At 42.5% G+C, this 12,730-nt stretch overlaps 1 protein-coding gene across 1 annotated transcript in view; it reads left to right on the top strand.

Moving 5' to 3' along the window:
* prkcsh (protein kinase C substrate 80K-H) overlaps nucleotides 1–12,730 on the top strand; it is a 79,704-nt gene that overhangs the window by 27,675 nt on the left and 39,299 nt on the right. The window contains exon 11 of the mRNA XM_048617891.1: nucleotides 2,628–2,718. Within this exon, the coding sequence (XP_048473848.1) occupies nucleotides 2,628–2,718 (91 nt within the window). The remainder of the gene's footprint in view (nucleotides 1–2,627; nucleotides 2,719–12,730) is intronic.

Genomic DNA, 12,730 nt, shown 5'->3' with positions numbered 1-12,730 from the left:
GCGAACTGACCCGATTTGTGGTGTGTACGTGTGGGCGTACGCGTTCTGTTCAGTGTAGCTCAAGTCTGTTCCCAGCTGAAGACCGCAAGTGTGCTTCCAGCAAAGATACTGAGCATAAGTAATAAGACATAAGATATAGGAGCAGAGTTGTGCTATTTGCCCCATCGAGTCTGCACTGCCATTGATATGTTTTTCAACCCCATTCTCCTGCCTTCTCTCTGTACCCCTTAATCACCTTACTAATCAAGGTCTCTGTCTTAAATATACTCAATGACGTAACCTCCACAGCCCTCAGTGGCAGTTAGTTCCACAGATTCACAATCCTTTGACAAAAGAGATTCCTCCTCAGCTCAGTCCTAAACGATCATCCCTTTCGTCTGAGGCTATGCCCTTGGGTCCGAGTCACTCCTACTAGTGGAAGCATCTTTTGCACGTCCACTCTATCAAGGCCTCTTGGTGTTCTGAAAATTTCAATCAGATTCCCACTCCTCCTACCATCCTTCTCAACTCCATCGAGTACAGACCGAGTCCTCATATGACAAGCCCTTCATTCCCTGAATCATTCTTGTAAACCTCCTCTGGACCCTCTCCAGTGACAGCACAGCCTCCCTTTCATTCAGGGCCTGAAACTGCTCACCATATTCCAAATGCAGTTTCACCAGAGCACTTTGTATGGTTTAGTGGTAAACTGTTGGTGTTATAAAGTGGACCATCAAAATAGCATTAATTGTGTTCATGTAGCTTAACAACAAATCTGACCAATCATCCGTTTGTTTTATTTTGAGGTCATTTTAAGTACTTATGCATTCACTCCTTTTACGATTGACATTATTTTAACTGTAGATCTTGCATTCATGTCTGAGCTCAATGTGTACAGCGACATTCAAGGGTGTTGGATGATTATTTGCATAGAAACTGCGTGCAAAAGTATAGGGACAAAGCTGGAGATTGGCACTAGGTTATGACACTTGTTTGAGGAGCTAGTGCAGGCTTTTTTTAAACACTAACAGTTCTGTGATTCTGTGAAATGAAAACGTAGATTTAAGGTAAGGGACAGGAGTTTTAGAGGAGATGTGGAATTTTTGTTTGAGTCAAAACGTGGTGGGAATCTGGAACTCACTGCCTGTAAGGGTGGTAGAGGCAGAAATCCTCATCACATTGAAGACCTCATCACATTGAAGAAGTATTTAGACATACGCTTGCAATGCCAAAACATACAAAGTTATGGGCCTGGAAAATGGATTTGAATAGTGAGGTGGCTGTTGATGGGAACAGGTCAATGGGCCAAAGGGTCTTTTTCTGCGCTGCAGGCCTCAAGACTTAAATGCCCTTTGGCTGGGTTGAGTGTGTCCATCATGGATCTTGTTTGTCATCGCCAACAAGTGTTGCAAAAACACAGCAGTGAAAATGTTGGCTTCTTTGATTAAATAGCCTGCTCTGACTTGTATCGAACAAGAGCGAGATAGTGACAGATGTCAGAACTATGTTGACACCTTCAGAACTTGGGGAGCAAAATTAGGGGGAAGAAAAATTTTTGTTTAACAAGAGCACAGATGTGATGGGCTTAAATATTTCTGCGCCTCAACTTTTCTGTGGTAAAAGTAGCAATGGCACAATTAATTTTGTTATGCACTGTGACTTCCAGCCCACTTGTTTTAGTTCTGTTGAATCTGTGATTGAATTCTCCCGTATAAATGCTTTGCAACAAAATATGGTGAAGTGGAGGGAGCCTGTTTGATTTCTGTGCATCCCATTTGAGGGGGGAAAATGTATTTCAGTCAAATAATCAGGATCTCGTGCTGCTTTTTAATTAAAAATTCTCACTGCTATCGTTAATTAATTTGCACACATGTGTGTTTTTGGAAGGTGCTGACCATAGTGCTAAGTTTATACTTTTCACTATTAATTTTCAGTGGCAACATTTCCAGTTTCTGCTGAGTTAATCAGTGCAGTGAATAATTGAGCCTTGCAGACCTTTTAAGGCCAGAAATTTGATTTCTTTTTTCTTGAGGTGGCTGTTTGTAGCCGGCGTACTGGTGAGAAAGAACATTACTATGATCTCTAATGCTGGACTTTTGATTTCTTTCTTTTCTAATTTCTTTTCCCCTAAGAATTTGTACTTGAGAATCTGTACCTAGGTACCTAAAACAACACCGTAAGTGATGACTTGTAAACTCTGCACTGTGCTCATTTGCATACGTGACAATAAAGCTAATTCTAACAATTCTAAGGTCATCTGAGTTAGTTATTAATGTGTTTTTTTTTCAATGAAATCGCATTGGGTACATGTGCCAGGTTAATACAGTCTCCGATATGAGCCCATGCTCAGTTTATTCAACAATTACGTTAAATGCATCATCTGATTTTGTTGACGTAATTCCGAGTATTTTTTTGCAAACCTACTGCATCTTGTTTTGAATGGTTAATTTACCTTCTGTTTAAAATGGATCTGTTGCTGGACTTCCTAATTGTTGTGTGATGTAACTAGAGTTCTTAATGGGGTGCACATCAGTCTCTGGTATATTGCTGGCCAATCTCTGGGCTCCAAAGACTGGCTAAGTTCAAAACCTAGGCTATGTTTAACATTATCTGTTGGTTAGTCCGCCTAATGAGCCTTCTCTTTGTAGGACCAACAATCTTCATATTTCTCGGAAAAGCATGATGCAGATGATGAGAAAATGCCACCGTATGATGAAGAAACACAGGCTCTGATTAATGGTATGTTTTTATTCTGTGAATCCTGTCTCGGATTAAACAGACAACTGTAAGTTTTCTGGAGGTTAATGTTTATTTGTGTTTATTCTCTCTCCTTTGTTTCTTTCATGCCTCCCCTGACCCCCGACCATGAAAGCAATGTTTGCGCTCTGCAGCAAAGTGGGTATCTCTCCATTTTGTTCAGGTTTCAGACTTCTTCACCTGTACCTGAAGATCGTGTTGCCGTGCTTGTGAAAAAGTATATGTCACTTCCCCTCATTCCTCCATTCCACGAATTGACCTTGCATTAAAGTGTAGAAAGAGCTACTAATTTCAGAGCCTTGGTCCTGAACACAGCTGGCCTTGGGACTTCAATCTAACAAATGTTTGGTGAGGAACCCTTCTCTTTATGCCCATTCCTGTTCTGCTTTCTTGCACTATGTGCTTTTTGTTGGTTCTACAGCCCTTGGTGATCTTTGTGCTCCTTGAATTCTGTATTCTTGGACAGTCCAATTTTTCCTTCATTCATTTCTGAATAGTCACCCTGAATGGACCGTCCTGTTTTCTTCCCCAAGCCTGCTCCACTGCGGACAAATAGCAGCGAGCCTTTCTACGTCCTGGCAGAGTCCAATCCCCCTCAATGTAGGGACCAAATCTGGGACTGTTCCCTCTCTGTATTTGGAAGGGCCCCATTTACTCTTGTAATATCAGACTAGCAATATGGAGTTAAAGCGGCTAAGTTGGACGTCCATATTATAAAAATTACCTTGGACAGCTTGAAAATGGATTGTTAGGTACAATATATGGATGGTACATTTCCATGTTTGCCAGAATAAAGATGTACATACAAATATTAATATTACAGATTCATAGAATGACAAAACATTAATTGTATGCAAGGAATTAATGCTTGTCTGTTTAAAAGTGTAATCTCGGTAATCAGTCGTGGCGAAGAAAGAAACTTGTCAGAAGTAAGTGAAAGTGAATAGATGGAATAACAAAGAACTGGAGTGCAAATGCATTGTAGATTAGGACAGTGGAGATAGAAGGTGGCCATTCAGTACAAAACAATTTGCACTTATTGTTTCAATGGTGGTTTCAGCTCTTCTACATTTTGTGCTATGTAAAAATAATGAGTAGACCATTTGGCCTTTTTTAAGTCTGCACTCAACTAGGTCCAGTCTGATCTTCTGCTTCAATCCCATCTTCCTACATTATCCCCTGTATCTCTGAGTATCTGAAGAATCTTTCAACCTCTGCCCCAAAACATGCTCAATACTGAGCGTCCACAGCTTCTCTAAAGTTTCAAAGACTCTCAACTCTGCGTGCAAAGATATTTCTCCTCATCTCAATCCTAAGTGAGAAACTCATCATTCTAGGTCTGTGATCTAGAGTTCGCAGCAGTGGGGGGAATCATATTTCTCTGTGCCAAGACAAGATTTTTGTGCTTCAGTGAGAATCACCTTTCGTTCTTCGAAGCTTCTGTGCTTTGGGACATAGTAAATTTTCCCTCCTTTCTCTCTTGCTGTCCCCTGTTGTGAAATAGTTGCATAACTAATAGCAGCTTTATAATAACCTTTTTAAAAAAGTCTGTTACAAGCCTATCCAACTATTAACAGCGACATCATAGCTGAGCCCCACCTACCCTTACTGGAATTTCACATGCACGTCGATTCATTGTGCTGCACTTCTCTACTCCTCTCCTGGTACTGAGGCCAATGTTAAGTGCCCCCAACTCACTCAGCAGAGTGATTAGACATTGCTTTTACTGGCTGAGCAATTGGGATAACATTTTGACTTTTTGTTTTGAGATTTAAAAACAGTTTGGTTTACATAGAAGTGAAAACAGTTTTTTTTTAAAAGCAAAAAAAAAGTTCCCCTTTGGGTAGCTACAGTCACACCAGCAATTTAGATGAGACCGACAATTCATCAAAGTGTCGTTTTCCATGGGGGCTTGTCCCTGCAATTATCGAATCAAAACACCAAGGTGATACCCTGCAAGATCACCACTGGGGCATGCAAGTTGTCTACATGTTTTAGTTTCACCTGTGATTGGTGGCCAGGAGAAGAAGAGCGAGCAGGTGCATCGCTGCTTTATTTACAGCTCTCTCTGCTCTTTGCAATTTGCAGGTGTGTCGCCATTTAATTCATATGGGTGTCTCATATTTGTTTACACAATTGAGATGTAAAATGGGACCAGAATTGCTGCAAGTTGAGACCTGTTGACCAGAATAAAACCTGAACCTGAACCTGAAGTAGACCGCCCTCTCCTGCAATTAAGCTGCTTTTCGGTGAAGGAAGTGCTGGATAGTCACGAGCGTGTGTTTTGTTTGTCCTCCGTGCTGCCTCATATTCCTCATCCCCAAAAGCCACAATACACATGTGTTGCAAGTGTCACCATTTGGCTTTCATGAATTCTGCAATAATAGAGGCAAATAGAGTTTGGAAGCACTTTGTTTGCTACACACAAATGTACACATTGTGCAAATGATCAAGGATAAAAAGGAGGGAAGTTTGAGAAGTCTGAAATTATATGCATTCCTCAATGCACAGGAGAGTTCAAATACTCATTGACTCGCTTAACATTTCCTGTTTGGATCTCAAACACTATTTTCCGAGCAAGTGCACTTTACCGTTCTCTCAAATGCTTTTGTCGTTGTACTCAGCTGAGGCCATGGTGAAGTGACATCATTTCCAAGAACGTGAATTGGCCATGAACTAGAGAACAACATACCAGATTTTTAAACCTAAGTTTCAAGTCCATACTAAAACCAGAAATTGCTGGAAATACGCAGTAGCTGTGGCAGTGTCTGGAGAAGGAAACAGAGCGATTATTTCAGCCTGGTGATCCTTTGTTGGAAGTTCTGACTGAATTGGCTGAGAGGAGACCATATTTTTGCAGATTTATTCGATCTAAAACATTGATTCCTGAAGATGACCCTTATAACTTTGTTTTTCTCTACACAGATCCTGACACTTTTTAGCCTTTTCTAGTTTAGATTTCTAGTGCCGGGAGAAATCTGCTTTTGTCCAGATTTTGTCATTCATTTGAAACCAAGATGCTGCTTACTGGTGAATGCTTTTTAAGTTTTGAGCATCAAATCGCTGTCCAAATTTGTCAGCCATGACTCATTGAATGGCAGAGCAGACTTGATGGGCTGATTGGCCTACTTCTGTTCCTACATCTTACGGTCTGATGCTGATAGGGGGAGAAAGCAGGAAAATGGAATTGAGGGTGATTAGATTAATCCACAATCTCATTAATTGGCATTACAGACTCGAAGGGCTGAATGGCCCACTCTGCTCCTATCTTTTTATGATCTTTTTATTTTCTGTGTTACAATTCTGGGGAGGCGTTGGCCTAGTGGTATTATCGCTGGACTGTTAATCCCGAGACCCCGATTAACGTTCTAGGGACTTGGGCTCGAATCCCACCATGGCATATGGTGGAGTTTGAATTCAATAGAAATCTGGAGTTAAGAATCTAATGATGACCGTTAATCCATTGTTGATTGTTGGAAAACCCATCTGGCTCACTAATGTTCTTTAGGGAAGGAAACTGCCATCCTTATCTGGTATGGCCTACGTGTGACTCCAGACCCACAGCAATGTGGTTGACTCCTAACTGCCCTCTGGACAATTAGGGATGGGCAATAAATGCTGGCCTAGCCAGCGATGCCCTCATCCTGTGAATGAATAAAAAAAGTTCCAGACCTGACTACCCAATCTGTGGAAAGCTGTGTCAAAGGTCAGTAGCTTTTTTCTTAAGTAGACACAGGATAAGATCCAAGGGACAGACTTAGAGAATAAAGCCACTATGTTGAACAAACAACAATAAACATTACTGTGCAACATTAGAACAGTAATACAATCTGCAGTCCATGTACAGCTTGTATTTTAACATCCAGCATTAACATATAGTAAACACAGATAATGGACTGTGAATGAACGCTCCATAGCACACATCGAATAGCAAATGTAATCCGGATCAATACAATGGATTTCTCAGCAATTCCAGTGCCACACCCCCAGTCATTATTGACAAGACAGATCATCAAATTTCATTAAATCTCACAAAGGATCACAATTCTTTGTTTTTTTGCCTATCTGGCCTTGAAATGACCATCCATAAGCCACTCCGGGAGGTCTACATCAACAACTACTCCCATTCTGGTTGATCACTTGCCTTTCCTGGGTTATTCCAAAAACATTCCAGTAGTCTCAGGTATAACACCAGCTCTTTGCCAACAGCTGGCCTCGCTATACCCTTGATTTTTCCTGAATTTAAATCTGGCTTAATTGCGCAAATCAAATACGGCTTGTGGATTTAATCCCATCCCACTTGCAGCTGTAATAAGCTATTTGTGGTACACAGTGTCTACTGTGCTGCCAGAGAGCTTTCCTTAAGCCCTGACTCCCAACGCCTAGCTGCTTCCTGAGTTTTCACACTTGTGCCATGCGATTGCTATTGAAATCCGAGTTCTCAGCTGCACAGACACGCATTGTCTGCGTGAGATTCCTGCTCCTTGGTAAATCTGGCCCGATGTGTCTGTATGTAGGTGGTTTGGAACCCATCACTGGGTCAAATACAACTGGAGTTTGCGAGCACTGTGGCTCAGTCATGGATTGTTGGCATGGAAAGGAATGGAATTGGTGGCAGGGGACAGAATTTATGGTGAGGGTGAACCACAATGTCTTGGGTCTTCCCAATGTTTGTGGTTGGAGAAATTCTATTAGCTCGCTACCAGATGTGGACAAGTGATCTAACAACTTAGAAATGATGAATAAGCGTATTATAACAATTGAGGATCTTGTGGCACATTGGTAGTATCTTGCCTGAGTTAGAAGGTCCAAGTTCATGTCCCACCTCCAGAAGTGCATCATAACATCTCAAACAGTTTGTATTAAACATAAGATAATTATAGAGATCTTCTTGTAGTGTGGCGAAGCAGTCAAAGGTGCTGTATTCAGGTTCCTGTCTCTTTGGCCACTTGGGTTTGAATCCTTCTCCTGTCAATTGTGTTAATACCTTATCATTTCAGACATTTTAGGGTCTTGTGGTAGTGTCTTCTGGACCAGAAGGTCTGGCTTGAAGTTCCACCTGGCCCAGAAGTGTGTCATAATTTGTTAGAGCAGTTTGATTGTTAATATAAGCCTATTTTGCTCATTGTGTAAGCCTCTCTAAATTAGAATTTCATTTTCTTGATCATGCAAATGTGGCTTACCTAAAATAGAAACAACATTTACTGCAGATGCTGGAAATTGCAAAAACAGTGAGACAAACCGAAAATGCTGGAGAAACACAGCAGGGCTGGCAGCATCTGTGGAGGGAGAAGCAGCTAACACTCTGACAAAGTGTCATTGGACTCAAAACATTAACCCTGTTCTTCTCCGTACAGATTCTGTCAGTCCTGCTGAGTTTCTCTGTCACTTCTTTATTTCTGTTGTCCTCTTAGCCAAATGTTGTTTGTGCATAAAGTATGTTTGAGAAAAGAAATATTTCTGAAGAAGCTTTAGATATCATCAGAAGTCAATCTGGTTCCTAGATCTGACATTGTGAGAAGCAGATACCACAGCTTTCAGCTTTTCTATAATTCCATTTCTTTTTGCTGATCACATTTTTGCTCCGAGAGGTCGGAACAAGGAGAGGCCACTGCCGGCTCCACCATTCTATTTCAGCAAAGCTGCTGCTGCAGCAGAAAACTGCTGGCAGTGTTCCTTTTCATTTCTGCTTCCTTGCTTTATCCTCTTTATCTTTCGTTTTTAAACATATCAAAGGACGGGTCAGGGCTGAGCCAGCAGCTTTCCACCAGCCCTTATCCTTGCACAGGGGTGGTTTCAGGCTTGCATCTGTGAAAGTGACCTAGATTTGTGGAACAGCCTGCTGGATACCAATTCATTTGACAAACCGAAGAGAATATTTTCTTTTTGAAGTTCAAGACCTGAGAGTACAAAATGAGCTTATCTGAATTTTTTTTGATCTGAGTACATAGACTTGACAGAAGGAGTTGGATTTTTTTATTTCCTTCTGCTTTGGGATTATTTGCACTATAAATATCTCTTGGTTTCTATCAGACCTCTGAGAAATGGAAAATTATTTTAGATGGAAAGAAATGAGGCTCCTGAAGCTGTGGGCTTCATTTAGAGCTGCCATCTTAATATATATTTAGTTTTAAAATGGAGGCCGCGTTTGGCTGTTTTACTTTGGGAAACAATAGAATCATAAAGTATTTACTTCATTATGTATTACATTAGGAACAGAGTGCTGGTAAGTAACGTCTGGGCTATTCTGTACTCGCTGCAAATAAATAGCAACTCTCGAGCATTGACAACTATTACAAGTCCTTGAAAGGCTTATGCCAAAAAGGGCTACAGGCCATTCTTGAATGTGAAGGAGATGAGCAGGAGGGAAGATTAAGGACCCTGCTTTACAGGCTAGAAAGGAGGTGGCATTTTCCAACATGTGAAATGTTCAGCCATGTAGATAAATTATACCCAGATTATTACTTCAAAGTGAGCTGAGCAGACAGGACAGAATGCATAATGAAAAATGAAGTTAAGTTACTTAGCAGAGAAGGATGATAGATATTTGGAATAATCGTGGCCTTGGAGACACGAATATTGTTCAGTGTGCAGTTATATGCTGTGACGGAGGAATTTGATTACTGGAACATCTACATTTTGGGACAGTGTGTCCCTTATTTCTGTAATGTTCATGTTTTCTTTTAATTATAGCTGTACAATTTTGACACGCTTCGGCGTCGCACCTGATCTCCTTCAGCTTCTCGGCATCATTGCCAAATTAGTCGGACAGGGTCCTACTTACTGGACTGAATCCCTTAAGGCTCTTGACAACTGACGGTGAGGACAGTATATCTCCATTTCCACCTTCCCCTTCGCTTCTCATGTCTGTGCCCTGCATTTTGATGGAGGTGCGGAGCTCTCGCAACGAGGATCACAATTGAACAACCGGAGAGGAAAATAATCTAAATTGTTAATCACAGTACCCCTCGGTACATTTAGCTGCTTCCCCCGTCAAGCGGTGAAAGTAGCATTGAGTCTTGATCTATCTGTCTTTCGCCCCCATTCCTGAAATTCTGACCCAGTTGATGATCTCAGGTGAGACCCATCAATCTGTCACTTTTACCGGCAGACAGCCTGACACCCAATACTCCTGAAATAAAATATGCTCAAGATAACCTTTTTAATTATTAAATTCACTCCTGTTCATAGTAAGCGCAATTTTGCATGTTTTTAAAAAAAAAGCATTCTTCACACTTGCACAATTTCCATGCAGGCGTAGATTTGGCATGTGCGTGTTTTCTTGTGAATTTTTTGCACAGTGAGGGTGAGGCTCCGCCCCCCCCACCCTCCGCAGGGGTGGGGGACAAAAAGTCGATCGTCATGAAATATGGAGGAGCTGCACTCCCAGAAGTGAAGACGGTGCTTGTGTAAGTGGCTGTGTCAGCGTGCATAAAGCTGATGTCATTGTCTCCAAGGACAGCAGGTGCGAGTTCCTGCTGTGAGGATAATGCAGCATTTTCCAATCTAAATTGCTGGCTCTCGGCTCAAGGCTGCAGCCTTTGTGGCGCCGCATCACGCTGGAGCCTGACCCTGCTGTGAGCATGCAGCTACACACTTGAGACCCATTTAGGAAGAGTGGGTTTTGTTTTTAACCCCCTCCGCAGCTAACTTTCCTTCATGGCACTGTTCCAGATCCCTCATTACCGTGCACTAGTCTGTCATGTAATTATTTTTCTGTCTGACTCCCCATTATCCTCATCAGGCACCATCTTGCTTAGACTTCAGCTGCTCAACCAATTCTGAACCTTGCTGTTGACTTGCACGGAATGCTGATGAGTTAGTCTTTTGCATTGTTACGTTTACCCTCGTGCTTTGAGAGCTGGCTTGTTGGTCGCGCTGCCACCTCTTGACCCAGGAGGTGCTAGGTCTGAGCTCCGTTGCTGGACTTGAGAAAGCCTCTGGTCTGGATGACAGTCATACTGCAGGTCATGGCCCCCAGTGGGATCACAGGATGAGATTTTGGTGTTGCACGCTCCGAGGCAGCAGGCTGGCTGTGAAAATTTTGACAGCTTTGACACCCCTTTGAATGTTTTGCTTTTCTTCTCCCTCATCAGTGTCATAGAGCTGTGCAGCACGGAAACAGACCCTGCGGTCCCACTCATCCACGCTGACCAGATATTCTGAATTAATCTGGTCCCATTTACCAGCACTCGCCCTGTATCCCTCTAAACCCTTCTGACTCATTATATACCCATCCAGATGCCTTTTAAATGTTGTAACTGTACCAGCCTCCACCACATCCTCTAGCAGCTCATTCCACCACCCTGTGTGAAACAGTTACCCCTTAAAGCCCTTTTAAATCTTTTCCCCCCTCATCTTAAACCTATGCCCTCTAGTTTTGGACTCCCCTACCTGAGGAAAAAGATCTTGGCTAATAATCCTATCCATGCCCCTCATGATTTTATAAACCTCTATAAGGTCACCCCTCAGCCTCCGACATTCCAGGGAAAATAGCCCCCACCTATTCAGCGTCTCCCTGTAGCTCAGACCCTCCAACCCTGGTAACATCTCTTTCTGGGCAAGCTATAATTGTCTGTTCTGAGGCTCTGCCGTTGCAACTGCAGCCTGTAAAGTGATGGGCCTTTACTTTTCTCAAGGCAAAGTCAGCAGTTTTAAACCCTGTCTTGACTTTTGCTGCAGGGGTCTCACCTCCACCTGAGGCATTAAAATGGAGCCACGTCTGGTTGTAGGGCAGATGGCACTGTAGCTGTAGCTGTCAATTGCTACCACCCTGCACTGTAGGATTACTGCATTGCACTGTCTTACAGGTACTACATTATACTGAGTCCTCCTGTCTCCTCGGTTAGAATTGAAGACTCGCTGGATTACTCCAGCAAGAGCGTGAAAGTTGTCCAGATGTCCTAGAGAGCACTTAGTCGTCCACCATTGCCAACAATAGATTGTCTGGTTTAAAAAAAACAAAATATTCCTGCTGCTGAAAATCGGAAATAAACATGGAGAATGCTGGAGAGAATCAGCTGGTCTGACAGCATGTGTGGAGAGAGAAACAGTTAACTTCCAAAGTTTTTTTTCAGCCAGGTACAGAAGTAATGGCAGGAGAGTATCTGGTCATTCATCAAAGCTGCATTTGTCTACGGAACAGTGACAACGTTTCAGAAGTAACTGATGTTCTGAGGTAAATGGTGCTACATCATTGAAGGTGCTTGCCGACTAATTGTGCAGATTCTATTCTGCCAGTTATGTCTGCTCATCTTCCTGAATGCACTAACTCTTGCAGGGCTTTCGCAGCCTTTCTTGTGTGAGCCCAATGGATTCCACACGAATATTGGATAGAGGACGACATTGTATCTGCACTGGAGCTTTTGGTAAATCTGCAGCCATGCAATGTGCCTTCCAGCAAGGGTCAGTGGACAGCTAACCAAGAAGATCCTGTAGAAACATAGAAAATAGGAACATAAGCAGACCATTTGGCCCTTTGACCCCTCTCTACCATTCAGTGTGATCGTGGCTAATCATCTTCCATACCCTGTTCCAGTTTTCTCCCCATGCCCGTTGATCGCTTTAGCCCCTAAGAACTATATCTGGTTCCTTCTTGAAAACTCTGTGTTTTGGCCTCAACTACTTTCTGTGGCAGAGAATTCCACAATTTCACCACTGAGTGAAGATATTTCTCCTTCCCTTAGTCCTGAACGGTCTTTAAACTGTGACCCCCAGTTCTGGACTCCTCAGTCACCAGGAGCAACCTTCCTGTGTTTATCTTGTCTAGTCCTGTTACAGTTTTATTGGTTTATATTTTAATCAGCCTATAGTTTTTCTGTTGGGTTACCCCAGTATCTACAAATTTTGGCCCTGGAATTGGCTATCTTAGCCCAGACCAGGAATTCACCCGGAAACTATCAATGCTTTGCTGCTGCACTAGGGGTCACCATTATCTAGTGTATCATCAAGGGGGCACTCCTGTAATTCCTAACCTTATTTATTTGGTCTAGCA

Source organism: Rhincodon typus, chromosome 38 (genome assembly GCF_021869965.1).
Source record: "Rhincodon typus isolate 14 chromosome 38, sRhiTyp1.1, whole genome shotgun sequence".
NCBI classification, from domain to species: domain Eukaryota; kingdom Metazoa; phylum Chordata; class Chondrichthyes; order Orectolobiformes; family Rhincodontidae; genus Rhincodon; species Rhincodon typus.
The sequence above is the reverse complement of the archived record's forward strand: the minus strand, read 5'-3'. Positions and strand labels throughout refer to the sequence as shown.